At 51.1% G+C, this 27,910-nt stretch overlaps 2 gene segments (V, D, J or C); both read right to left on the reverse strand.

Moving 5' to 3' along the window:
- Positions 1 to 2,584: 2,584 nt before the first annotated feature.
- Positions 2,585 to 3,324, reverse strand: LOC107506676. The segment is given in 2 exon segments: positions 2,585 to 3,024; positions 3,137 to 3,324. Coding segments are annotated over 2 exon segments (576 nt in total).
- Positions 3,325 to 26,445: 23,121 nt separating this feature from the next.
- On the reverse strand, positions 26,446 to 27,372 carry LOC107507318. The segment is given in 2 exon segments: positions 26,446 to 26,926; positions 27,046 to 27,372. Coding segments are annotated over 2 exon segments (570 nt in total).
- Positions 27,373 to 27,910: the final 538 nt, after the last annotated feature.

Raw genomic sequence — 27,910 nt, forward strand, 5'->3', positions numbered from 1 at the left:
CGGGGCTGTCATAGCAGCGTGGTATAGACTGGGTGGCTTAAAATAACATAAATGTCCTATCTCGTTTTTCTAGAGGCTGCAAGTCCACCACCTGAATGGAGGGGCCAGGTTCCCTGTGAGGCTGCAGGGAAACCCTTCCTTGCCCCTCCAGGGCTACTGGTGGTCTCCCCAAAGTGCTGGTGTTCCTTGGCTTGCAGCTGCATAACTCCAGCCTCTGCCTCCACCTTCATGTGCCGTCTCCTCGGGTTTCCCTGTATTCACGTGGCAATCCTCTTACATGGACGCCAGACATGTGAGATCGGGAGGTTACCCTACAGGAAAGTAACCTCGTCTTAACGAATTACAGCTGTGAAGACAACGTTTTTCAATTAAACCACAGTCCGAAGCACTAGCCGTTATCGAATCTCAACATACCTTCTTGGGGTACACAACTGAACACGCAACATTTGGAAGGAATTCTTTGATAAACTTTAAATTGTAAGAAATACACAGTGCATATGCTTACATTGCATTAACATGCTCCCTGATAACATAACTGTTACTCATATACAAAGAGAGGGTTTCTCTCCTTTCCCATTCAGTGGCCACGGAAATCAGTGGACGTGCTCCCTCTGGAGAAACCGTGCTCGACTCCAGACTTTGCTTCTGATCCAGCAGTTACTCTTCCTCCTGGAACATAAATAATTGGATTCTAATTTTTATTGGACACGTTTCTCCAAAGTCATTCTCAAATTTTCTCCACGTTAGGACTAAAACGGGGACGGAATCCCTCGAGACCCTTTTCTTCACCTTCTCACTACGGAAGCGCAGCGTTTAGGCCTTGAGAGTTCAAATGGTTGGTCACATGATCCCCATTTCAAGTGATGATGTTTGTACCTCACTCTGAAGCAAAGGATTATGTCCTAGTTTCCCATTCAAGCCTCTCACTGTGCCAAGCACCACCACAGAGCAACCAGCAGTCATTCTCAGCCTTGTCCTCTGCGTCCCCGAGACGGTCAGGACAGCTCTGCCCCCGGAGATGGAGCCTGAGGACCTAACCATGTCCTTAGTGGGGAGGGGTCTTCAAATATGAGTTGCACAGGGCCTCCTCAGTGTGACAACTCTAGAAAGAGAGCGAGACTCAGCTTCCTTAGGGTGTGAGGGTCAAGGAAGAAGGAGGGAAACTTGAGCTGACAGCAGGGGACATGACAAGGGTTGCCGGAGGGCCACCTGGTTCTCCCGGGTCACTGGTGCTGGACTTCTGCTTTCCTCGCCATCATTGCCGGCAACTCTGAGGAGTCTCGTGTATCTGGTACAAAGTAATGCTGTTTGCACTGTATACCGGTAGAAAGAAAAGGTGTTTTCATTGACCTCACAAACATAGACCAAGGTGAGAACATGAGGCCACCAGGTTTAATGGTACATGTGACAGTGGAAACCTTACCCTGAGCTGGTGTTGGACACAGTCGGGGACAGAGCAGGGATGGGACAGACGCGGGAGTGCAGGGCAGAAGGTCACCTCGCCTCCTGCTGGGACGGGAGCTCTATGTGGCAGTGATTTAGTCAAGTGGCAGTGATAATCGGCCTCCGCATCTGGCTGGGGCCCAGAGATGGTCAAGAGGCGACGTGACCAAAGGAGGAGTCAGAGGTAAGGGCTGAAGCCCTAAGGGTCAATCATCTCTGTCCTGGGTCACAAGGTAGGGGCTCTGCCTGGGAACCCTTGAGACCATTGCCATGGTGACCCCATGTGACTGCTGCTTCTTGTGCAGGAGAAGGTGACCTCAGATCTGGGCTCATCAGGAACTTCAAAAGGGGGTGACATGGGCACCTAATGGGGACTTCCCTCCTGTTGTCCCACAGCCTGCCTCCAGCCTGGATGGTTGGACAGGTCCAGTGTGGTCTGAAGGGACAGGAGGACACAGTCAGCGCCTGCGGGGCCAGGAGATCAACTCACGGGAGTCCCCAGGTCCCGAATGGTGTCACTGTAAGGACCTGTCATCCGTGGGCCAAGTTCACCCCTTACCCTGGAGCGAACTCAAAATTTCCCAACAGCTGTGAGCTCCCCAACACTTTCATATCCTATGAAGACGGTTCCTGGCCTCAGGTCTCAAATCCCCTTTGACAACCCCTCTCTCCTGACATCATGTCCGAAGTCTCATGTCCCCAGGGAGGGTCCCAGGATAGCTCTGCGCCTATAGTACCTTCCGGGCCTGCATCCTCACACAGCACCCCACATCTCAGTGCCTCGTCTCTGGGACACAGGGCTCCTCGGCCCGCCGTGATCACAGGAGCCTGGGAGGGATGGGAAGGTGTGTGCTGTGACCCCTGGGAGAGCAGAGTCCGTGCTGCGGAGGACGGTGTACTTTCAGGGGTGGTCCCCGCTCTGACGAACATGGAAGCCGGAAAGGCTCATTTTTCTCATTGAGGAGAAAAAGGGCAGCTGCATAGACTCTGGTTATCTTTCCCCAGCGCAGCCTGCCCCCCGCATCTAAGAAATTCTGCTCTGAGAAAATTAGTCAATGTGTTGGCAATAAGGACATGATTCGGAAACAGATTTAGAGAGACAAGGACACTATCTAGACAGAGTTCCCTGGGGTGGGTCTCAGCCATCACATTTAAGTCAAACTCACAAAGAGAGTAGCTGTGTTGCCTTAGGAGTGGGGTCTGCCCAGAGAAGCCCCATCGCACATGAAACGGCAGGTTCTTGTCTCACTTCCCCACAGGCCTGGAGCACTGTGGGAGCATCGAGACTGTCATCATACGTTTGACAGTAATAATCAGCCTCGTCTTCAGCCTGGAGCCCACGGATGGTCAGCGAGGCCGAGTTGCCAGACTTGGAGCCAGAGAATCGGTCGGGGACACCTGACTCTAGTTCGTTATCACCATAGATGAGGAGTCTGGGAGCCGATCCCGGGAGCTGTTGGTACCACTGCACATTGTTATTCCCGATGTTGGAGCTGCTTCCAGTGCAGGAGATGGTGACACTCTGTCCCGGGGCCCCAGACACTGAGGACGGCTGGGTCAGCACAGACTGGGCCCAGGAGCCTGGAGGAGGGAGAGACACAGAGACGGCGATGCTGGGGCTGGAGACAAGAGGAGGGAGCAGGGCCCCGTGTGTCCTCCCAGGGTCTCCTCTCCTGTCCCCTTATCCAGTCACCTGTGCAGTGAGCGAGGAGGGTGAGGAGGAGAGGGGACCAGGCCATGGTGGAGATGGTCACCGAGTCCTGCCCTCTGTGTCCCCACAGCTGAGGCAGAGCTTCCCCCAAGTCTCTCCCTCCCCTCTTCAAGCTCTGACAGAGGGAGGGGCCACTCATGCAAATGAGACCCCCAGCTTTCTGATTCCTCACTGGGTCCTGGTTAAGGTCCCTCTGCCTGAAATTGTCAAGGGGTGGATGGGGGTGGGCTGTGTGGGACCTGGGGGTTCCTGAGGTTCACAGCTGTGAGGCCTGAGCAGAGGGCACCAGGCCGTGCCAGGTGCGTGGTCAGAGCTCTGATCCCCCAGACCTTCAGGAATAGGACCGAGCGCCCCCTGGTGTCCAGGCACAGACACACCATTATGGGACATGGTGACCAGAGCCCTTCAGAGACAGCTCCTGTCTCCCGACTGCTCTGTCCTTAGGACAAGGACACATGTTTCCTCTTGTGGCCTCCCCATCACCTCAGGGTGTCTCTGTGCTCCACTCAGACTCCTCAGGGTCACTCAGTCCACGGCTCCCTTGGCTGTTCAGTGGTCAGGACTGAGGTGGTGGCTGCTGTACAAATTCCTCTTGTCCCAGGACTAAGTTCAGAACAGTGTCCATCCCGTGGAGGCGTGTCCCCTGCTGTGCAGGACACGTGGCTCTTCCTTATTGTGCGCTTGCTTACTCATTAGGGTCCATGCGTCTGGCATCTGGTGACTGTCTTCATGCCGTTCTCCCATCCTGATGATTGCCGAGTAAACAGTGACGCTGAACATGGGTTTATTGGATTGTGATAGTGTCTGTGGTGTGAGTGTTTCCTGTCTAGGCCTTGTGACATCTAAACCCGCAAGGCCGAGACTAGGGGGAGTGGAGTCATCAACCCCCAAACAGTTTGCTGTGTGTGATGGAGAGAGAGATTGTTCCACGCACCCCCATAACGCCAGTGCCCGTGCAGCTGTGCAATTCATGACGGATCGTACGTTCTAGTTGTGACTCAGGGCACATACCGCAGGCTCAGGGGTGGCTCTTCCTTCCTACCAGGTGTCACCTTGTGTCGGTATCTCTGGGGCCCTTTCCACCAACCTGATCTTTATACCCTCCTGACTCTCAGTGGATAAGGACTCGTCTGGGACACACGAGTCTGGTTGAGGCCGCTCTCTGCAGCTGAGGGTCACCCTTTAGTTGCTGACAGCTTGAGACTGTCCACTGAGACTTCCCCTCAGCAGGGCCAGTGCTCCTTTTTCAAAGGGCCTTGGGTGGCACCTCCCCTAGTCCCCTACTTGAGTGTGGAGGCACAATCACTAGAATTCATCACACGGGTATGGAATATGAGGGTTTGATTTTCGTGTATAATCTCTTCATAAGAAACCCTGTGGACTCATGAACTACACATGACCCACTGGGCCCCTGCTCTCCTCCGAGAAGCTGCAGGGGGCACTGGGTCTCAGCTCACAGACACCCCCTGGACACATATGGAGATTTCAAAATTTCTTCTTGGCTTAGTTATGAAGAAATGAAGGTACGTTTTCTCTGTCTCCAACATTTAAAATATGCTGAAATCTTCACTCTGCAATTTTTTTCATAGAGACATTTTTCCTTTTTCAATTTTTATATTGTTTTGTTGTTGTTTTGAGAAACAAATGAAGACACAAGCTGCGTGAAATAGGCTGGGTTAGAAGCTGTGACTCTCGTCTCTCTGACGCGTCCTCCCTGCAGACTCGTGTCCTCTGTCGAGCCCCCTCCCAGCCCCCTGCCTGCCCGTCACCCTGCAGGGAACACTGGGGAGTCACGAGGAGTCTCTGTAGGGAACACGCTCTGAGGACAGAGGGACCAGTGCTGTTCTGCTTCTGTGACTCTGAGCTTTTCCTCAGGGACACACACAGGGAGGCTCCCTCTGGTCCATGGGGTTGAGACGCGGGAAGAGAACGCCCTCTTCTGCAGGGCGGATGGTCTGACAGGCACACGTGTTCCCTGGACTGTGAGGTGTGGTAAACGATCCTGGTCCTTTTGGATTACTTTTTCCCATTTTACTTTCTTTTCAATTTTCACCAAAGTCATTTAAAGAGAGAGGTAATTTTTTTTTTGTATTTCTACTATGTTTCTTTAAGTTTCCCACTTAAAGTTAATTTGCTTCTATATTTACCTTTACATATAAAATTCAGCTTATCATATCAATATATTACTAAATTTCGTCTTGGTTACTAAACGCTGGCCAGGCTGAATTTAGGCTTGAATATGTGTTGTGCGAGTGTAACTTTTCCTTTGCCAATCTTGTCCATCTTCTGCGTGGTTACTGATTATATTAGCTCTTGTTTTTGAGATCATGTTGTTTTCATAAAGTGGTGTGTAAAAAATAAATCTTTTTGTCTGACAACAATGCACTTGACCACCTTCTCTGGGGCCACGGACAACAAGTCCCCTGATGCCACCTGATCCTCTGGGAACACAAGACGGGGATGTTAGGGGTCGACGGTGCTCAGAGCCCGGGGGCTTGTGTATCTCAACCCACCTGAACCTGTCACTGTGGAAATGGTCGCTGTACCACAGAACACAGTCATCCTCAGCCTCGTCCTCCGAACAGGCTAAACAGAATTCAACTTCAATGCTCAAGAATAATTCACTTTGGCTGGACACTCTGCCTTCCAGGCCCTCTGGGGAGCCAGGGGAAACCGGACTGCAGAGCCCCACAGGATGATGCCACAGCCAGGAGGGTTCCTGCTCTGATCTACGTGGAGGCAGCCACGCCCCAGGACTGTCAATTTGGTTATGTGGTAAAAATGGAGCAAACAGACACTTCCACCAAAGCTGTGTCCTTGGGAGGGGTGGCCACGGCCCTGCCCACATCGGGCCTGCCAGAGCCACACCTGTGGAAGCCAGGTGCACAGAGCAGCTGGGCGGGGCGCAGAGAATGTGGTGTGAGGTGGCCCTGGGCGGGAAGCACCAAGGTCCCCTGTGTGCTGCAAGCGCCCCTTTGAAACCTCTCTGCCTCCTCCCAGCTCTTGCCTCTGGGCCTTGATGCCAGTGGCAGCTCTGATGACCTCTGAATCTCCTCCCAGGGAATTCTTCCATCGGCTTGGAGGCTGGCTCCTGGCTACCGGACAGAGGGCCGCCGGGCACTCAGCTCCTGGTCAGGTGGTCACTTGGTCACACTCTTCGTGTCCTAAGGGCACATAATTGGGTCAGGCCTAGAATGTTAAGTATCTTTAAGTGCTTTTTCTTTTTTCTTTAGGATTCTGTTTTTAAGACTTTCTCCGCTCCCATTTTACTATCAGCAGTCAGGAGGACCTGAGCCCCTTCCGCTCTTGCCTTAGAAATCACCTCAGCCGAATACCCAAGTCCATTGCTCCCAAGGTCGTCCTTCCACAAAACCCTGGAACAGGGGCAGCGTCAGCCATGGTCTTGCAGCTTTACAACAAGGACGCCCCATAGGTGATTCTGACAGCGTCGCCCCTACTTCTCAGGACCCATTTCTGTCCTGCTCTGTGCCCACTGCTATAACGAACGACCTTCACTGGGTGTCTGATAAACAACAGAAATGTATTTCTCACTGCTCTGGAGGCCAGAAGTCCAAACTATGGAGCACAGGGCCCGGCTCACTCCGAAACCTGCAGGAAGCCCCCCTCGCCTCTTCATATTGAGGGAAAAATGAACAATCCAGAATTTCACACTCTGCTTCTCCCCGTCACGGCCTGTGCTGGACGCCGTCGGGGGAGCTCACGGAGCGACACGACCTGCAGCCCTCACCGCCTGTCCTGGCGCCAGGGGGGTCGGCTCGGGTATGAGGTTCCAGAAGCCACTTCCACATCAGATGTCTTCTCACAGCACACGTGTTCCCATGACCACAAACCGCGTCCCAAGAGAACACGCGCTTGTGGAAATTCCTCCTCTTTTCTGGATGTAATTTGAAATCAAATCATAGTTTTCAGCAATGTCCTGAGGTTTTAAATCTGTTTCTGAGTGTTTTTGATTTTGAATGGGAGAGTTTTGTCCTAGATTGTTAACAAGATTGAATTTTAAACATAAATTTTCAGGAATAAGTTCAGAACAATAGAAGTAGAGGTACTTCTCAAAGTTTAATGTTCATAAAGACCTCCTGGAGAGATCGTTAAAACAGATTCCTGCAAAAGGACACAGGTTTCTGACACAGCTGGCCTCGTTTGAGGAACTGCATTCCCAGCAACTCCCGGGAAGACTCCCATTTTACTGCTAAGTGAACTATCCACGTGGTCTGCAGAGACAAACAATGAATGAGAGTGTAACTGTTCATGCTCTTTGCAACAGAAAAGTCTCAGGGGGAGCAGTGGGGTCTCTAGTTGCCCTGTGATTGGCATATTTTGATGCTGAACCCCCTCCCCATTATCGGAGGCAGACAGGGGAAGAGGAAGCCCTGTATTGCAGAGTCATATTGGAGAGCCTGGAGGAGACACATGGCCCTGAGCCACTGGGCAGGAGAGCTGGGCTGTGCAGCCCCCTCCGCACGGCGTGCTGGCCATTTGCACCCTCTCTCTTCCCTTCTGCCTCTGAGGCTGAGCCATTCTGAGCATGTGAGGAGGTTTTGGTTGCACTTCCCCGTGGGGTCGCATCACTGTGTAAGTATCACTACTCATATCCAGACTACAGTAATAGTCGGCCTCGTCCTCAGGCTGGGCCCCCGTGATGGTGAGGGCGGCTTTGTTCCCAGAGATGGATCCAGAGAAGCGACCAGGGATCCCAGAGGGGCGGCTGTTCGTGTTGTAGATGAGCGTGCGGGGAGCCCGGCCTGGGGTCTGCTGGTACCAGCCGGGGTTGTTACTGGTAGAGACTGACCCAGAGCTAAGGCCACAGGTGAGTGTGACTGTCCCTCCAGGAGACACTGACAGCGATGGCTCCTGGGTCACCACAGTCTGAGAATTTGCACCCCTAAATAAAAAGAAAACAACAGGAGACACACAGGTGTTATGAGAAATGCGATCGGCCTCTGATTCTCCTTTTATGTGCCCCCCGAGGATGCAGAGTCCCTTCCCCTGACCTGAGCCGTAAGCGAGGAGCCCCAGCAGCAGCACCGTCCAGGCCATGGTGGGGACACTCACAGGACGCGGCCTCCTCAGGCTCCTGGGCTGGAGTGCGGTGTCCTCGGGCCTTTTTATGCCCCCCAGGCCCATTAGGAGGAGAAGGTGCTTCATGCAAATCAACTTCCTCTGTCATTTAGTCCCAGTGTCACCCTGATGTCCCCTGGGGAGGATCTTGAATGAGTCGGGTGCTGGGACCTCACACTGACCAATGACTGAATGGTGACTGAGACGCTGAGAAAGAATAGCAGAGGTTTTTCACCAAATCAGCTTCCTCATGTCCCTGGTGACGTCAGTCCTAAATTCTGTCTCTGGAAACGAAGGGCTCAACGATGAGATGGGTGTGCTCACCTCCCGGCCCCATCGATCTAGCTCATGCCAAATCGAACCCCATTCCTGGGAACATTTCATCCTCCTCAGCAAAATTCCTTCTCTTCTTCTTTGATGGAGATTAGCAGTCACTCCTCCCTCCGGCAGTGAGTCCACTAAAAATCACAGAGTTTATGTCCCGAGTGACACTGTCAGACTCAGGGAGGAGCTTCCTCTGGGAGGTGCTTTCCTCTCTGAGGGGACCTGCTGATGCAGGCTGACCACCACTCTTCACATCTGCCATGCCCCAGAGTCCAGGTGCATCGTCACCCAGAGACGGTGCACATACCCTACCCTCAGCCCAAGTCCTCCCTGGGGTCATGGTGAATTTTTCTTCTGATACAATGGATTCTTCTTGCTCTTATGTTGAGTCATTCATGCAATGATTGGCTAAGATGATAAATGAGATTGGATTGTGCTTTCAATCCTGATACTGTTCTTGTTGGGTTGGACTCCGTTGATTTTCTAAAATGAGAAAAAGAGTTCATGCTACATGTTCGCTAATTTCATATGTATTTTAAATCATTTTTTGTCAAACACTTAGGAACTGCTGATGACAAAGACAGCATCCTCTGACCCAGGACCCTAGTTGGGAATTAGCATGTGGTAGAGAATTGATAACAACCAACTGTGCCCAGATGCCAGGAGCAAAAGGCCATGCAAATGCCCTTCCTCCCCAGTATCCTTACCCTGTTCCCTTAAGGAAATCTCCTGTCCAATGAGTGAGGAAGAGAGAGAAATCTGGGTAATGGGGAGGAGCCCCAGAGCTCTGCTTGCTGTGGCCTAGTTGTTGGCATTGAGACTCTCCCTCCCTATCCTGTGCCCAGGTAGCACCTTAGGTCAAGTTTCTCAAGAAAATTTATTATCGTTGTGTGATTGTCCATCTACCTTTACCTATAAATCAGGTATGGACGGTGACTTCATGAGAGGAGGGTGACACATGAGGCAAACGTGTGTGTCTGAGCCGAGTGTTCAAGTGGCTCCTGGGTGCCCAGGTGCAGGAAAGTCACACTTCAGCAAGGGCGCTCAAGTGTGCAAGAGCCAGTGAGCATTCTCCCAGCCTGCCTGGCCCAGACTCTGAGCTCTCAGAACCAGTCCACCTGCGCCCCCTGCTGGTCTCCAGTCTCAGTCCTCAGCCCATTTCATCCACCTGGCTCCCCTGGAAGGGCTTCTGATTTCTGCAGGTGGATCTTCCTCATGTCGCTTCCCAGGGAACCAGAATGAGAAGGCCCGCTGTGTGCAGTCTGGGGTGAAGACATTCAGTTCCCAGGTCCCTAACGACTTGAGACAGATAAGTGGATACATCTGTTACCAGATGTTTTAGAATATTCTGATACTTGATTTTGCTTCTGCCTTACCCCTGGTTTATTACAAGCACCTGATGACCTTGAACCAAGAGCCAGGCTTAAAGTTCCCCAGGAACCCTGCTAATTCATTCCTGATCATAATTCTTTTTGAGTGACCCGTACAGATGGGACTATTTGATGGCAGTGTTGCTGTTGTCATCCTCCTTAAGGGCACCTGAAAAATTCCCACTCGTAGTACACGTGTCTTTGCAATGAGAGCAAAATGTCCTCAGGGAAAATGCGTCTTTCTTCTTGATTACTTCTACAGGTGCTCAGGTGCCCTTGAAAATTACCTTGGCAGGGTTTTTTTTTTTTTTGACTCTGATATATTTAAGCTTTTTTTTTACTCTTGGTTGTAATTTTTCTCACCTGCAGTTTGATATGAAAAGAATATTACTATAAATAGAACTCTCATCCTTTATAGAGCTTCTTCCTCCATTTCTGGTGAAAGAAACACTCAGGAAGTGTTTCCAGTTTGCCTTGGGCCTGATCGAGCTTATTTGTTAAGGAACCTACAAATGTAATGGAGGTTGGATTTATCAGGATTAGGTCTAAAATACTGACAGCTACTACATATCATCTCAGACGAAGACCCAGAGAGGTTGGAAAAATGCAGGAAGTCCCAGGGTTAAAGTGGGGAGAGTGAGCTGGTGAGGGCCTGAGAGACATGCTCTTAACAGGAGTGGGGCATCTCCTGGTGCCTGGAGGTCAGGAGCCCCTCAGAGGGTGATATCCGGATAGAGAGAGAGACTCTTCTTTTCTTGACATGTTAAAGCTCAAGGAATGAGCAGCAAAGCCTGGCCAGGAGCAGGGAGGGACATTGACAGGCTTAGTAGAGAGCCATTGGGGACAACTAAGTTACCGATGCTCAAATTCTGCTTTCCTTGTCACCCTATCCAACCATTCTAAGGGAAATTTTGGACTCAGGGGGACAGGAAGAGGGCCCCCGGGCACTGGTGTGGTGCAGACATAGAAACGTAGTCAAGGCTTTGAGTTCTTGACAAAGACATGAGGTTGAATTACATGGGTTCCCTGTGGTCAGATCCTGAGCTGGGTCCTTTGGCTGGCCTCAGCCTCCTGTGGACCCTTCCATTGATTATCGAAAAGAAATCTGTGCCGTCAAGGGAAAGTTTCTGCCTGTGGGGAAGTGACCAGGCGGAGAACATACATTGAGAAATATTTCAGCCATCCTCAAAGCCTCAGACGTTAGAAAGTCTTTAATTCTTAGGGGTCGGTGACAATTTTAGCAGGAGACTCAGCCCTGACGTGAAGTTAGATGCAGGAAGGGACCAGAGTGTGATGGTCACACAGGAGGAGATGGAGGATGAAGTCTCCACTCCTCCCGGGTCTGGAGCACTGTGCCAGGATCACCCACATCCGATCCTTTTCTTGGGACAGGAACTAAGAGCCCCTCAGGATCAATTTCTTGTCAGAGGTTTCATTTTGTGTGGCTCCGAGACAGAACTCCAGATACGATATCTCTGGGCCCCTGCCTAGATGCTTTGTTGCTGGGCCGTATTGTGTGTCTTCATGTCACTGCTTTTTTTGTGCTATAGATGATGTTTTTCCTGAGACTTGGCCCCAACACCATAGATGGATGTATCAGCACAGCCTGAGTGCAGGAGTCTAGATAATCTAAAATGTACTGGGAGGTGACATTTGGGGTCCTGCTCACTTTGTCCTCATTCTAACCGACTTGAGGATCCAGAGGACAGAGTTTGGGATTGCCAGAGAGGTTGCTAAGTGAGGGGAGCTTGCAAAAGGAGAAAACCACCAGGTGTGGGATCCCCGGCATCTGAAGACTACGTGAGAAGGAAGCCCCTCTATCCCTGAGTGAGGCGCGGCGGGAAGACTGTTAAGAAACGAGCTACACACCCATTTCTCACGTCCGCCCTTGATCACGTGAGCAAACACTCAGTGCTCCCGCTGGCCCTGCTGCAGGGGGAGACCGACTGTGGGGCCCGGGGTGCTGACCCTCATCTCCCGGGCCTGGTACAGTTGAGGAGGACGGGGACCTGCCATGGTGCTGGTCAGTGGTGTTTGGCGTCATCCTCGAGTCGTAACTGGGAGCTTCTGCTGTAGGTGACATGGTGACAACAAAGAGAACCAAAGTTCCCAGAAGACGTGGCAGTTTCAACACGTGCAGATCTTTGATGATGTGAACAGACCCTGAGGCTGATGTGTCCAAATCACACGGTTACAGCCACCAGAGCAGTAGGTGTTCTCTTTCTATCCTGAGTCCCAGCCCCGGAAGGTGGATCAGCAGGGAGAGGGGCAGGGACCTGTGAGCGCAGGGCAGGGTTCCCACAGCAGGGAGGGGCAGAGCTGGGGAAGGATGCTGCCTGAGCTTGAGTGTCAGGAGCCTTCACCTGTGCGGCTAAGATCACAGAAGAGAGGGGCGTCCAGCACGTGGTGTAGACAACCCACAGCCCTGTTTCTTGGGCCCCAGAGCTGAGGGCCAGCTGCCTCACATCTCTTTCTCTGCTGCAACCCACATTGGCCTTTGACTTTCTGGCCCCTTCCTGAGTCCCGTCCTGCGGAATCATCATGATATGTATTGGAGGAGGGAAAGTCTGTGTCCTGGGTCCACAGAGGTCCTGAGAGGGCCAAGCCTCAGGAAGAGCAGGTCAGGGAATCCAAGATTTCCCCGCAGGCCTGGCTTCCCACGATATCCACGCCCACAAGACCAGCCATGCGACACCTTGTGTGTGGCAGGGACATCTCCACAGGCTTTCTGAGATGAAGCGAGGCAGCTCTTGGAGGACACACATTATCTGAAAGGGATTTTCACATTGTCTTCCCAGGAATGATGGACACGGGTTCTATTTCTCACTCCTGGAAATACAATCGAAATCAGAGTCCCTGACATCACATGGTACCCTCTTCCATACAGAGCCTTTGTGGTCTTGATTCTCCATAAACAAGGTACAAGTCACAGGATACTTCATTGAGTTGAGGTGACAATCACAACCACGTCACCACAGGTGCACATTACAGGTGACAGCACAGCCTCAGTGCCTAGTGACACCCAGCCCAGGCCGGCTGCACCCACACTGCCCGTCGCCCCTCAGGGCAGCCTCCCGTCACCTGGCCTGTGCCTCCTCCGGGACGGGTCTCATGGAACAGGAGCAGGGTTGTTTCATTTATCTTTCTTTTTGTCCTATTAGCATTTCTTTCCTGAACTTTCCTACCTCATCCTTTATTGCGTGGATATTTTAACCTGACGACTTTGCAGGCAGCTTTACATCCAGTTTGGGAAAATTTTTTATCATAACTACATTGTGTATGTCATACCACAAACTAGTAAGATATAATCAATTTTATTCATTGCCACACAACTGTTTGTACTTTTTAGTGTTCAAGATTTTGATATTTTCTCGGATTTATCTCTAATATTTCATATTGATATTATTTTAAATAGTATTATTCTTTTAATTTTTATATTTCTCTCATAGTATATAGAATAAACTTCATTTCCGCTTGATGATTGTATCATGGAATTAATTTGAAACACTCACACCAGAAGCAAATCCTCATCACTCCTGGGCCCTGAGCCGGTCAAGACCGGAATCAACCTGATTTGACATCCTCGGTTGTGTCTACCGGGAGATACTTATCTCTGAATAAGGAATTTTTGCCTGTGAAACCATGAACACCGTGAGAAATATACGAACAACAAGTCACTGTACAAGGTGAATGGAAGAGAAGGACGTGACATTGTCAGGACTGCTGGCCCAAGGACAGCAGGTGCTGCATGAGACCTGACAACACAAGTCACCACGGAGCTGGGCTTGGTCCCAGCACCAGCAGGGGCGACTGCAACAGGCCTGGAGAGCACAGAGGTTTTTGTCTCACTTCCTTCTGGGACTGCAACACTGGGCGAGTCTTAGAGTTGCCGTCCCATATGTCACAGTAATAGTCGGCCTCGTCCTCAGGCTGGAGCCCGGAGATGAGCAGAAGCCCTGCGTTGGCAGAGGTGTCTTTGGATCCAGAGAAGCGGCTGGGGATCCCGGAGCCCTGGTACTTATCGGAGTCCGACTTATAGGCCAGGAGATACCGGGGCGGGCTCCCTGGCTTCTGCTGGTGCCAGTTAATGTAATAGCCGTCAACATTGAAGCCACTGCTCAGGGTGCAGGTGAGTCTGGCTGATGCTCCCACAGATGCAGAGAGGGAGGGCGGCTGAGACATCGCAGGCTGGGAGAGGGAACCTGTAAACACAGACACATCTCAGAGTGAACAGAAGGGTCAGGGTGCAGCTGTCCTGGGTCTCTGGGTCCTGTCCCTACCTGTGCAGAGAGAGACGAGCACGAGGAGGACTGGGGTCCAGGCCATGGTGCACTCGGCCACTTCTTTGGCCACAGACCTGGTTCTGGGCTGCCCAGGCCTCTCTTATCCCCTCCCAGACGGCCTCACAAAGGAGAAGCTGCTCATGCAAATGCGTCCGCACTCCCTGCCCTCCCCCAGGTGCACTGACAGGGTCTGGGGCCCTTGCAGAGAGAGGCACCTGTTTCTGCCTTGTGTGGTGTTGGGAGGAAGTTGTTGTTGGGAACACACACAGGCCTATGTGTAGGGGACACCGTCGGGCCAAGAGGGGACACATCAGCCCATTCCCCACAGGAAGCAAAAGGTCTTCCAGTCAGTTGAGCGGTGCCCAGCAGGGAGCACCTGTCCTGCTGAGACTCCCAAAGAGGGTCTCACACCGCCCCCTGCTGGCACTCAGGAGAATCTCCGCTCTTTCATGCAGTTCCAAAGTCTCACCTTCACCTGTTTCCTAACTCCTTTTTTCCTTCTTACGGTCACCCCTACAGGGGAAGATGCAGGTGGGGTCGTGGTGTGACCGTCGTTGATTCGGGCTTCCTCTGTGGGTGGCAGTCCAGAGGGAAGTTCGCGTGAATTCTGAGCATAGAGTGGGTGGGAACCACCTTGGGGCTGAGGACACAACGCAGGGAACAGAGAGCAGGGTGGCTCTGTCCCCGTGGGGGGCTCAGAGGGGCTCTTGCTCTGGGCGCTGAGTGTGAACTGGAGACATGCAGGGAAACACACCTTCCCAGAGGAGGACGTGGAAGGTGCAGGATGCGGACGTTCCAGAGCAGGGAGGGGAGGACCCTGCACACCCACGAGGATGCCGCGGGGCGTGGGTGCAGAGCAGGGCCTCGGCGTCCACGAGGCACCACTGTGGGACCCGCCTGTGACCATGCCCCGTGTGCTGGGAGAGTTTATCCCATCCGTGCCTCTCTTCAGTGCTGCACCTTAGAGATTATGGTCTGCAGGAATTTCTAGCACAGATCTTAGGACAGAACTTGACAGGATGCTTGATGGCTTATGTCCTGACTTTTACCAGGACCATAAGGACACTTATTACCATGACAAAGATCTGAGGAACCAAGAGATCGACTCGGAGCACCATGGGGGAAAGCGATGTAGGACTCACAGTCACAGTCATGGTGGGATGGGGCATAAGGCCGTCCTTCCATCCCTTGTCACCAACACCCGGCCCTGGGGTCCAAGCCTGAGGGAAAACAGAACTCAGATTCACAAGCCAACTCTTGCGGCACATGCAAAGGCTGCTGTTAATACCAAGGCCAAAGGGGTGGCTTTGCATGTACCTGGATGGGAAATGGCAAGATAAGGTAAACCAGGGGGACAGGGAGACGTCCTCAGGGGGTGCTCACCTCCCGGTACCCCAAGGGTTAGGAGGCACAGAGCCCTCCAGGTGCCTCCCCCACCTCATAATGTAATAACTTTGTATTTCAGGGAGGGAGATTCGTGATGACATTAAAGTGAGCTGCTAATGAAATCAAATGTACAAGGTATAAACACCAAATTGGGTTCTTTATGTTCTGGCACAATGAAATATTACAGTTTTCTACCCATCAAGACGGAAAACAAAAACCAAAATAATCTGTAAAAGCAAAAAAGAGAGAACTTGGAAGAGACCTAGCAAGGCGTCGTCTCAGGTGGCTGGAGGAATTTGACAGCAAAGGACACAGGGAAGGTGGGAATGGCATGTGCCCTGAGGCGGGACACAGGGAATTGACCTACTGACCCCAGGCGGGGGAGGGGGCGGGACAGTCTGGAGAGCCAGGTGGATCCAGGTTGACTCAGGGAGAGGTGGGGATGCCCCTGACACAGGGAGGTCAGGTGGGGAGGGTGTGATGGCTGCGTGATGGATTGTGCTACATTTGTCACATTGAAATCAGGGATGAAAGTATAGAGACTTGTGAGAAAAATGCGGAGACAATCAGGGAATGGTTTGCCTCCTCTGTGGAAGAATGCAGGTGTTAAAAGTAACCGCTTGCCTTGGAACTTAGGATGCATCATTCATTCATTCATTCTTTCTTTCATTAATACATTTTCCCTGCCTAGAGGTAAGTAAACGATGACTCATGTAGATAACGAAGCAATGAGGGCACTGGGAATACGAGGGAGGGGCCAGACAGGCCCTGATCTTCCCACGGGCGCTCTCTCCCTCCAGGAGGCCCCGCAGCTCTCAGGCTGAGGGCAGAGACAGGAGCAGGGGCACAGCTGACTCTCTGCCAGGTTTGGGCCCCATCCTGGCCCAGCACCATGTGGCCTGGGTGACGAGGGACATGTCTTCAGTGGTAACTGTTAACCGAGCACCTACCTGGTGTTGGGCACGGTGTTTGGCCGGGGAACCCAGGCTGAGCTAGACGACCTCCTCTTGGCCCCATGGAGCTGACCCTGAACAAGAAGCACAAGGGTGGGAGATGAACAGAGCCTCACCTGCAACACCAGATGCGGGGACTCCGGAGAGGCCATGGTCGCCCTTTATCCCAGTTCTGGGAGGGGTTAAAGGTCAGTGGGATCATGGGGGAGCATAAATCAGAGACGACATGAAAGTAGAGGGGACCCAGTCATGACACAAAGGTCCCTAGGGTTTACGTGAAGATGTAGAGATGTCCACAAAGTGATATAAACAAAGGAAGACAGAGATGAATCATGTGACCCAGGAGGAGCAGACGACCAGCAACGATAGGATTAGAATCCAGAAAAACCAGAGTCTGGCCAGGCGAGCGACTCTGGGTCTAAGAAGATGTGCTTTGGTTTGTGAGGTCACTGAGCTCGCTGACTGGTTGAGTGTGATCCACTGAGGCTTCTGGAAAGGGAGACGGGGAGGAGCGTGTGTCAGAGTGTGAGAGGTGAAGAGAAGTGAGGAGGTGACAAGGGACAGCAGAGTCCCCTTCAGGAAAGGTCAGAGGGGAGAGTGAGATGGAGAAAGTCCAACATCCGGACGTCCTTCTTTGAGTGTGTCGAGAAGTGAAATTTTCTCAATTTGCAGTTTTATTGTCACAGGAGAAGGTAAATCCAATTCACGCTTTATTCCTATGAGAGTCATGTGTGTAATGTTTGAAAATCTTTCTCTGACACTCTGGAGATGATTTGCTGATCTGTCTAAGTGGATTCCTAAATGTAATCTATTTATACTGTTGTGACCGAGGACGGTCCTTAAGTGCAGTGATTAATTTTCTTGGGTCCTGGAGTGATTCCCAAGACTACTAAAACTTTTCCTGTGTTTTTCTAGAAATTTACCCCTCCCTCCCCACACACACACACTTTTGTGTCAATCGGCTGAATATAATTGTTTGGTATTGAAACTGATGAGTGGACAGGAAATGAGACCGGAAGGGATGGGGTGCAATCTGGGAAGATAAATGACCCTTGGCCTGAGGACATAACATGACATTATGGACACGCACAATATTACAGGACAGTGACAAGGACATTCCAAGGTGGGGAAACCAGGAGAATTTTATCGCTACTCCTGTATTGTAATTGACCTCGTGTCCTGCAGAGGCAGAGGCGCAGAAGAACCAGAAGCAGGCTGACTCTCATGTTGCTCCTGTGACCATGACCCTGCGAGGTGGAGACTCTCAGACATGACGCAGAGGAACCGTGGAGGCAGGTTCTTGGTTTTGGGGGAAAAGTCACCCTGAGATGGAGAGTGTGGACAGAGCAGAGTTTCAAGTGCTGGCCCCTGAGTCTGGTCCTCATTTGACAGAGTGACCAGTGGAGAAGGTCTCAGGGGTGGTGCGGAAGTGGCCACCAGTGAGGGTTCTTGAACTTTCTCTACCTTCCTTCTACCTCTGGGAAGTGAGGCCATTTTTCTGCCTCTCCCGGGACAAGCTGAATTTCAGATCATACCCTGTGGATGCGGCCGAGCGTGTCTTGGCCTGGAATTGATCTATTGCAGGACTATCAGAATGGTCAGCGAGCGAGCTGCAGCTCTAGGAGACAGGGACGGCCTGGCCTGTGTCCCTGCCCAGATCCCAGTGTCCACAGTGTCCCAACCTGAACTAATGATGGGGGTGAGGAGAAGTGTGGTGTGTGTGGTGGGGAGGTATTTGCTGAATGTTCCATAATGTTTTAAATTCTCTTTGGACCCAAAATCTCCCAGCCCTGTGTTTAGTCTATGACTAATTCCAGTTCCAACCAGACAGGTGCTATGTAACCTAAACAATCAGATGATCTCCTCCCTGGTCGTCATGATGGTGTCAAGGAGATTCGTGAGTGATGGGGTCCAGCCATGCTGAAGACCGGGGTTCCTGGCCAATGTGTAGGGTGAGGAGCTTCTATGTTTCGGAGGGGTTTGTTGCATGCATGAGATGCCTGGGGCCACAGAGGCATTTTGTACCCAGGTGGGGAATCAGCCCAAGGACACAGTACTTTGCCTCATTTGTCCTGTCTCTTCTCCTAGGCAGTGTCAGCTCCCAGAGCACAAGGCCCCTCCTGCTTGTCCACACTGTATCCCAAGCTCCTAGACCCAAATCAGGCACACAGTAGGTGTTCAGTACATGGTGTGGATGCACATCATCTGCATAGACACTCTCCTGAGTCAGACACAGCTGGATCTGCGTCCCCGGCCCTGTCCTGACCTCGTGATGTGGACTGGACTGTATTCCCTCCAAATCCTACGTGGAAACCCTCACCCTGCAAGTGATAGTTTCTGGAGATGAGGCCATGAGGAGGTAACTAAGGTAGAGGAGCTCATGCGGGTGGTGCTCTAATCAGTAGGGCTGGTGTCTTCATGAGAGGAGAAACCAGGGGTGAGCGCACACTCAGAGAAGGCCGTGTGAGGACTCGGGGGGAACGCAGCCTCCGGCCAAGGGGCGAGACCTCGGGAGAGACCCACCTGCGCACACCTCTATCTTAGACTTCCTGCCTCAGACCTGTGGGAACCCATGTTTCTGCTGGTTCAGCCTCCCAGTCTGTGGATTACGCTTCAGCAGCCCTGGCGCCAGCACAGCCCTCATGGACTCGGTCCCCAGGGCGGCCTGCCCTACATCTAAGAATTTCTGCTGTGTTACAGAAAATTAACTCTTGTGTTGGAAACAAGGACAGGCTTGGGGACAGATTTAAAGAGGATAAGGGCACATTATCTAGACAAAGTCCTGTGGTCTCAGACCTCACTTTTCGGTCAAACACAAAGAAGGCAGCTGTCTGGTCAGAGCAGTGGGGTCGGCCCAGGGAAGCCCCATCGCACAGGAAACAGCCAGTTCTTGTCTCACTTCCCCACGGGCCTGGAGCACTGTGCGAGCTTTGAGACTATTGTCCCATGCTGAGCAGTAATAATCGGCCTCATCCTCAGCCTGGAGCCCACGGATGGTCAGGGAGGCCGAGTTGCCAGACTTGGAGCCAGAAAATCGGTCGGGGACCCCAGAGACTCGACTGCTATCACAATAGATGAGGGCTTTGGGGGTCGTTCCAGGGAGCTGCTGGACCCACTGCACACAGTAACCCCTGATGTTCGAACTGCTTCCAGTGCAGGAGATGGTGACACTCTGTCCCAGGGCCCCAGACACTGAGGACGGCTGGGTCAGCACAGACTGGGCCCAGGAGCCTGGAAGAGGGAGAGACACAGAGACGGTGATGCTGGGGCTGGAGACAAGAGGAGGGAGCAGGGCCCCGTGTGGCCTCCCACGGTCCCCTCTCCTGTTCCCATATCTAGTCACCTGTGCGGTGAGCGAGGAGAGTGATGAAGAGAAGAGACCAGGCCATGGTGATGATCACCGAGTCCTGCCCTCTGTGTCCCCACAGCTGAAGCAGAGCTTCCCCCAAGTCTCTCCCTCCCCTCTTCAAGCTCTGACAGAGGGAGGGGCCACTCATGCAAATGAGACCTCTAGCTTTCTGATATGTCACTGGGCCCAGGGTCAGGTCTCTCTGCCTGAGGGTTCAGGAAGAGGTAGGGTGGAGCAGTTTAGGCTTACAATGTGGCAGGTCACAGCTGTGAGCCCTGCATAGAGGGTACCAGGCAGTACAAGTTGGCTGGTCCCAACTCTGATCACCTCTAGGCCTTCAGCACCCCCTGGTGTCCAGGCGCTGACTCAGCACTGTGTGACTTGGTGACCTGAGCCCATCAGAGACAGCTCCTGTCCCTCCACGGCTCTGTCCACTGCTCCAGGGCTGGGGCACCAATGCTGTTTTACACTTGAAGCCACAATTATATGGAGCATCTTAGTACAGCAGCAGGCTTTGAGGAAAAAGGTAATCATATCACCTAAAATTACAGGAATCATCCCGACAACAGAGACAGCAATTTAGGAAAGAAAATTGCTAATGATCGGAAGACAAACAACACGAAACCATACCACTGTGTCTGTACTAGTTGTTGTGGACATCATGGAACATTCGATCACCCGCATATGTTCACGCCTTACATGCGTATGCGCGCGCGCGCACACACACACACATACACACACACAGACACACACACACTGTGCATGATGGCAGGTTTACACAGTCTGACCCAGAAGCCTGGATTGAGAGCAGCTGGTATAAAGAATGGGATAGCCCGCTGCTGGTGCCCAGATGCCAGGAACGAAGGGCAGGCAAATGTCCCCACCAACACCCTTCACAGTCCCCTGATGAAACACCCTGTCCACTGGGCGAGGGGCGTGAGAAGCAGAAGGACCTGGGTCCTGGCGGGGACGCCCCAAAGCTCCGCTGGCTCAGGCCAGTTGTTGGAACTGAGACTCTCTGGTCTCTTAGTCTTCCTTATCCTGCGTCCAGAGAGAATCAAGTTTCCGTTGTGTGACTGTCCACCTTCCCTGCCTGCCTGGACATCGGGCTGGGACAACAAGTCCGTGAAGGTGGGAGGATGAAATACAAAGCAATGGATGAAATTATAAAAGGTGACCAGTCAGAAATGAAGAACACATTACCCGAGATGAAGGGGATATTAGAGGAAATCAACAGAGCGGATGAAGAAGAGGATCGAACCCCCAGTGCAGAGCATGGGGGAAGCCAAGGACACTCAATCGGAAAGGTAAGAAAAAAAGTGACCAATTTTACAGTAATAATTTAAGGTGCCTAAAGTAAATGTAAAGACACCCGGGTCATAGGGGTGCCTGAAGGGGAACAAGAAGTTGGAGAGCTATTTGAAGAAATAATGATAGAAAACTTCCCTAACCCGGTGAGGGAAATAGACATACAACTCTGGGAAGCCCAGGGAGTTCCCAAGAAAGATGAACCCAAAGAGGCCCACACTGAGACACATGAAAATTAAAATGCCAAAGGTTCAATTCAAGGAGAAAAATTAAAAGAAGCAAGAGAAAAGCAGTGTGTTACTTACAAGGGAGCACCCATAAGACTGGCAGCTGATTTCTCAAAAGAAACTGGAGGACAAAAGGGCTTGGCACAAAACATTCAAAGCAATGAAGACCCAAGATCTACCACCAAGAATTCTTTATCCAGCAAAACTATCATTCAGAATCAAAGGGCAAGTAAAGAGCTTGCCAGACAAAAATAAGCTAAAGGAATTTATCAACACCAAATCAGCATTACGGGAAATGTTGGAGGGACTTCTTTAAGAAGAAAAATCATGTATCAAGAACAGAAATAAAGAACGGTAACAACTACATTCCTACCAACAAGTACCTCAAATGAAAAGAATGAAATGCTCCATCTAAAAGATAGAGTAAATGCATGGATAAGAAAACAAGACCCCTACAAGCTGCCTACAAACTACCTACAAGAGACTCACTTCAGATTAAGATACACAGAGACTAAAAGGAAGGGGATGGAGAAAGAAATTGCCTTGATGGACCTAGAGGTTATGGCGCTGAGTGAAACGGCTCAGGGAAAGACAAATATCACATGATTTCATGTACACGTGGAATCTAACGTACAAAAGAGAAAACAACAACAACAAAAACGGAAACGAACTGAAAGATGCAGAGAATGCTTTGGGGTTACTAAGTGGGAGTGAGGTTGGGGGGACGGTGAAAAAGGGCAAAGGGATTAAGAAGTACAAATGGAGAGTTACAAAACAGACATGGGGATATAAAGTGTGGCGTAAGGAAAATAGTTAACATTGTTGTAATAAACATGTAAGGGAGAAGAGGGGCACTAGGTTTAGTGGGGCGAGCACTTTGTGAGTTATACAGATCTCTAGTCACTACCAAGTGAGAAATTCAATTGCTGTACAACCGAAAGTAATATATCATTGAATGCCGACTATAATTGGAAATAACTCATTGAATCGTACAATATAAATATGAGCAACTAATTTTTTATTATGTATTAATAGAGCTACAGAAAAAATGAAAGGAATTATCACCACTTGCTCAAATTTTGCTTTATATTACTTGTTAAATTTTGTCATTGAGTCATGCAGATTTAGTCAACGTTTTTGATTTGTTTATACTGAGACTTCAGAAATGTATTTTGAACTATTTTTAAATTCTATTTATTGTAAGTGTAAGCTTGATAATTTGTACTCCTTCTAACAAATGTTCGGTTCTGTCTCCAGCCCTGTAGGTACACACTGGTAGTTTCCACGATTTAAAAAATAAATTGGCTCTTTATTTTTTACTTTTATTATTCATCTGACACGAACCGCAGGTTCGAGTCTTTCACAGCAGCTGCGTCAGCGGCCCTCATGCACGCTCGGGATTACAATGGGACTAATCCGAATATTTCACCACAGAAACGACGCTTCCCTCGAGTTGAAAGACACACGATCATAAAGACATTGAGGAATTATCCCTATGTCTTCATTTCTACATTTATTTTCATAAAGCCCAAAATGGAGAGTGAATGTATTGGCAGCTTCTTGAGCCTTAATAGAAAATTTCACGTTTTCTGTTTAATCCTTTGCCATGAGAAAGGAGCCAAATATGATGGTTTTGAAACAAGTTCACCTGTTTCGCTCTCATAACTGATTCCCACTTGTACGTCTGTTTGCTTTATTATAAAGCTTTACATTTACTAATTTTCATGTTTGATTCCCAACACTTGATCGGGAGCTTTCACCTTCTACTTCCAGAAACTTCCAGGGAACAGACAGACCCAAGGCCGGGGCCGTACCCAAGTGACACAGCGGTGAGGACAGTGGTCTCCACGGCATCGAGGCCCCTCCGCCCCCTCCAGCCGCGTTGCTCCCTGTGACTCTCAGGCAGCCGCCCCGGTTCCCTGCTCTTGCAGGAAGGCCAGTCTGGATGCTGAGGGCTGGGAGCTGACAGGGAGCACGTTTGCCCAGAGCAGAGGGTCAAGCCCAGGAGACCAGGAGGGAAGGCGACTGACTGCTTGTGGCTCAGAGGGACAGAAAGAGTCTGAGATGGAATTATGTGGATTCCTCGTTGTCAGATTCTAGTATGTCCTGAACTCCTGAGCTAGGAACACTGGCATCTGCCTCCCAGAGACCCTTCCATTGATTACACAGTATTCTGGTTCCTGAGGATGATGTTTGTGCCTGTGGAGAGGTGACCAGGCTGAGAATGTGCACTTAGAAGTGTTTCAGCCATTCTCATAGCCGCAGACTCTGAGAATGACCTCAGATCCTCAGGGACTCGTAGCACATTTAATATCAGAGTCACCACTGACATGAGTCAGATTCGGGATGTGAGCAGAGCGTGATGGCCCGCAGGGGAGGAGAGGCTGAGTTCAGTCCTCCAGGGCCTGGTCATTGTGTCAAGGGCATTGAATGTGGTCCTAGCGATCTGCTTCTTCGTCCCAGGATTTAATTGCCCCTCGGGAAGCTTTCGTTGCCAGACGTGAGCCAGGGGTTCCCATCTCAGGCGGCTCCGAGCCAGACTCCCAGGTATCACGTTTCCAGGGCCCCTGCCCGGATGCTTGTGTTGCCGGGCCATGCTGTGCATCTGTGTCACGCTGCCTTTTCTACCGTAGGTGATGTTATCCTGAGATCTGACCCCACAGTGTGGATGGATTGTCAGCACAACCCGGAAACAGGACCCATAAGATCTAAAAGATGGAGGGAGCTGGATCTCGGGGGCCCTGCTCACTATGTTCTCCTGAGGATCCAGAGCATGAGTTTGGATTTTCACAGAGGCTGGTTAGTGAGGGGAGAAATTGCAGCGGAAGAGAGTCACCAAGTGCGGGAGCCCCAGCATCTGAATGCAAACTCAGAAGAAAGCCCAGCTGTCCCCGTGGGAGGCGTGGGCGGGAAGACTGTAAGGAGATGAGATGCACAATCATTTCTCACGTCCTCACATGATCAGATGAGGAAACACTCTGAGAAGAAAGGAACAAAACATAAGCCTAAAATGGGCACTGTTGGGCGGATGGCAGTAGCTCTGGGTGGTCAAGGAGGTTGACTCGTCCCTGGGCCTGGTGCCCTGGGGGAGGACGGGCACCTGGGGTATGGGGGTCAGGGATGTTTGGCTTCACTGTCATGTTGGAAACAAGAGTTTCTGCTCTAGGTGACACAGTGACAACAAAGAGGACCAACATTCTGAGAGTAGCGGCCACGGGAAGGGGTCCCCGGTTTTGATGAGATGTGCCTTGTTCCAATGGGTCAGAATGACAACATTCCAGCCACTGTTCTGACTCTCCCAGGGCAGTAGGTGGTGGCTTTCTGTCCTGGATCCCTGTCCCTGAAGGAAGCTGGATCCGCAGGGAGATGTGCAGAGACCTGATAGCACAGGCGAGTGTCCCCACGTATTATAGGGTGCTGGGCAGAGCTGGGGAAGGATGAACATGTGTGTTAAGGTGGATGAGAAAGACAGGACCCAGGATATGGTGTCGATCATGGTCCCCAATCACGGGCCATGGCCCGGTACTGGTCTGTGGCCAGTAGGAATCAGGCCGCACGGCAGGAGGAGACGGAGCAAAGCTTTATCCGCATTTGCAGCTGCTCCCTAGCGCTAGCATCGATGCCTCGGCTCCATCTCAGATCATCAGGCATTAATTCTTATTAGAGGACTGGTCCCTGGTGACAAAAAGTTTGGGGGCCACTGGTGTAGACATCCCCAAACCCTGTTTCTTGGCCCCATAGGTAAGCACCAGCTGCCTCACATCTCTTTCTCTACTCCATAGCAACCTCTTTGTATTTCTGGCCCTTTCCTAGGTTCTGTCCATCTATGGTAAGTGTTGGAGGAGGGGAAGTCTATGTCCTGGGTCTACAAAGGCCCTGAGAGGGCTGAGTCTCAGGAAGTGGAGGTCAGGGAATTCGAGATTCCCCAGCAGGCCTTGCTTCCCACGATATTAACACCATAAGACCGGGCAAGTAACGATACCCCATGTGTGGCAAGGACATCCCAACGGACTTTCTGAGACAGAGTGAGGCAGCTATTGGAGGACACCCATGATCTGAGAAGGATCTTAAGACTGTTTCCCAGGAATTATGGATACAGGTTCTTTTTCTTGCCCTTGGAAATATAGACGGAGTCAGAGCTCCTGAAATCACATGGTGCCCTCTTCCATGCAGAGCTTTTTCAGTCCTGATTCTCAGTAAACAAGGTACAGGTCACAGGCTCATTCATTGGATTGAGGTGATGATCACAACCATGTCCCCCCAGGTGCACATTACAGGTGACAGCACAGCTTCAGTGCCTAGTGGCACCCAGCCCAGGCTGGCTGCACCCACACTGCCCGTCACCCCTCAGGGCAGCCTCCCATCCCCTGGTCTGTGCCTCCTCCGGGACAGGTCTCATGGAACTGGAGAACGGTTGTTATATTTATGGTATTTTTTTCTGTACTATTTCCCTTTCTTTCCTGAACTTTCCTACCTCATCCTTCATTGCAAGGACACTTTACCTGATGACCTTGCAGGCAGTTTTTCATTCAGTTTAGTAAAAATTGTTATCTTAACCACATTGTGTGTTTCAACCCACAAACTAGTAAGATCTATATCAGTTTTATTTAATTGCCTAACAATAGTTTGTACTTTTTAGTGTTCAAGATTGTCATTATTTTCTCAGATTTTTCCTTAAATATTTCATGTTGAGTTTGTTTTAAATGGTATTGTCTTATTTTTTAATTTTTATCATTCACTCATACTATATAGAATACACTTCTTTTTCTCTTAACGGTTGTATCATTAAATTTAGTTTTGACCGCTCACACCAGAAGCAAGTTATAGTCACTCCTGGACCCTGAGCTGGGCATGGCCAGAACTAACCTGATTTGACCTCCTCAACTGTGTCCACTGCAGATATTAATCTCTCAACAAGGAATTTTTGCGTCAAAACATGAACACTGAAAATATATGATCAACAAGTCAATCTAAAAGTTGAACTGAAGAGAAGGACGTGACATTGTCAGGACTGCTGGTCCAAGGACAGCAGGTGCTGCATGAGACCTGACAACACAAGTCACCACGGAGCTGGACTTGGTCCCAGCACCAGCAGGGGTGACTGCAACAGGCCTGGAGAGCACAGAGGTTCTTGTCTCACTTCCTTCTGGGACTGAAACACTGTGCGAGTCTTAGAGTTGTCATCCCAGGTGCTACAGTAATAGTCGGCCTCGTCCTCTGGCTGGAGCCCCGAGATGAGCAGGAGCCCTGCGTTGGCCGAGGCGTCTTTGGATCCAGAGAAGCGGCTGGGGACCCCGGGGCCCTGGTGCTTACTGGAGTCTGAGTAGAACCACAGGAGATACCGGGGAGGGCTCCCTGGCTTCTGCTGGTACCAGTATATGTCTTTACCACTAACAGCGACATCACTGCTCAGGGTGCAGGTGAGTCTGGCTGATGCTCCCGGAGATGCAGAGAGGGAGGGCGGCTGAGTCAGCACAGGCTGGGAGAGGGAACCTGCAAACACAGACAAACATGGTCACTGGCACAAGATCCAAGAAAACATTTCTCAGGGATTTCGAGGAACAATCCTGTGATGTTGGGTGATGCCCAGGGTTCCCTAGGCCTGTCCCCACCTGTGCACTGAGAGAGGAGCACGAGGAGCACGGGGGTCCAGGCCATGGTGCTCGCAGCCCCTGAGCCCACAGTGGGGCTGGGCTGCCCCAGGCCTCCTTTTCTTCCCCACCCTCTGCCAGAGGAGGGGCTGTGCATGCAAATGTGTGTCCATCCAGTGACCGCCCAGCCCCTCCCTGAGCCCTGGTGCTGGAGCTCAGCTCACACCCAGACTGAGGAGGGTGGAGGTTGGCTTCACCCCCTGGGAGAGCCCTGGGAGGAAGCACCTGCTGACACCACACAAAGGTCCCTGCTCAGGGGACTCTGCCAGGCAGAGAGGACACAGCTGCTGAGCCCCATCAGGGAGCACAGAGAACAGCCTATAAGCACAGGCTCCTTTGAGTGAATCTTCCTCACTCAGTACCTGTGTAGAGACCACAGGGCGGTCCCACGGCTCCCTCTGCTGGTCAGAGGTCACACATCTCCACGAGGCCCAAATTTCTGATGCCCCAGCTGGTTGTGCAGCTTAACACACTCATGGGTTTGTTCCAAATTATTACTATTCTGATACACTGTAGTGATCACTGTAGTTTCTCACTCCCAGGGAGTCTCTATCTGTGCAACGTGCAAAATGTACATATGACAAACCAATGTCCTTCTCCACAAGTGAAGATGTTGCAAAACTAAATCCCTGTGGGCTTCATGTCCAAGTTCTCGGCCATGGGGACTGTTAATGTGGTTTGAAGTGCATATAGGGCTGCTGGAGAAGTGATATAGAAAGGGAGTTTTCCAGAAATATACTCCATGGCATATTCAAAGAAGATTAATTCAGCCAACATTTCAAGTCGTATAGTGAGTTACAGTTTTCACAGATATCAGAGTTTGTGT

The sequence above is a fragment of the Rousettus aegyptiacus genome, unplaced genomic scaffold (assembly GCF_014176215.1).
Source record: "Rousettus aegyptiacus isolate mRouAeg1 unplaced genomic scaffold, mRouAeg1.p scaffold_m13_p_5, whole genome shotgun sequence".
In the NCBI taxonomy this organism is placed as follows: Eukaryota; Metazoa; Chordata; class Mammalia; order Chiroptera; family Pteropodidae; genus Rousettus; species Rousettus aegyptiacus.